General features: G+C 43.2%; 1 protein-coding gene across 1 annotated transcript in view; it reads left to right on the forward strand.

Moving 5' to 3' along the window:
* The first annotated feature begins 213 nt into the window (after positions 1-213).
* Positions 214-484, forward strand: part of LOC144969292 (uncharacterized) — a 2,013-nt gene continuing 1,742 nt past the window's right edge. Inside the window, exon 1 of the mRNA XM_078908401.1 lies at positions 214-484. This exon is cut by the window's right edge and continues 393 nt beyond it. Within this exon, the coding sequence (XP_078764527.1) occupies positions 214-484 (271 nt within the window).

Below are 484 nucleotides of genomic sequence, written 5' to 3' on the forward strand. Positions count from 1 at the left end.
CACAGAATACTGAACAACGACTTTCATCCAACCACATCAAAAGGTGAAAAGTTTGTCCTGCATAATGATGATGGCACCGGAATAATCATTTTCTCAACAGACAGCAACTTGAAAGAGCTGTGTTCAGCACATGTGGAAGAGCTATTTGTTGACGGAACTTTCAAGTCTTGTCTCCCCAGTTCAGTCAGATCTACTCCATCCACTGTCTGAGTAATGGCATCTATGCCACTTGTATTTTGCTTGCTACCATCAAAAACTCAAGAAACCTACAAAAACATGTGGAAAGCAATCCTATCCCTGTGCCGTGAGAGATCACTTTCTCTCCAGTGTAGACAGTTTTCCATGGACTTTGAGAAAGCAGCCATGACCGCGCTTAAAACGTTGATTCCAGACGTCATTGTAAAAGCGTGCAACTTCCATCTGGGACAGGCTCTTCACAGGAAAATCCAGCAGCTGGGACTCGGAAATGAGTTTCAAACAAAAA

Source organism: Berghia stephanieae, chromosome 3 (assembly GCF_034508935.2).
Source record: "Berghia stephanieae isolate SIO BIC M18660-M18661 chromosome 3, UCSD_Bste_1.3, whole genome shotgun sequence".
Lineage (NCBI taxonomy): Eukaryota > Metazoa > Mollusca > Gastropoda > Nudibranchia > Aeolidiidae > Berghia > Berghia stephanieae.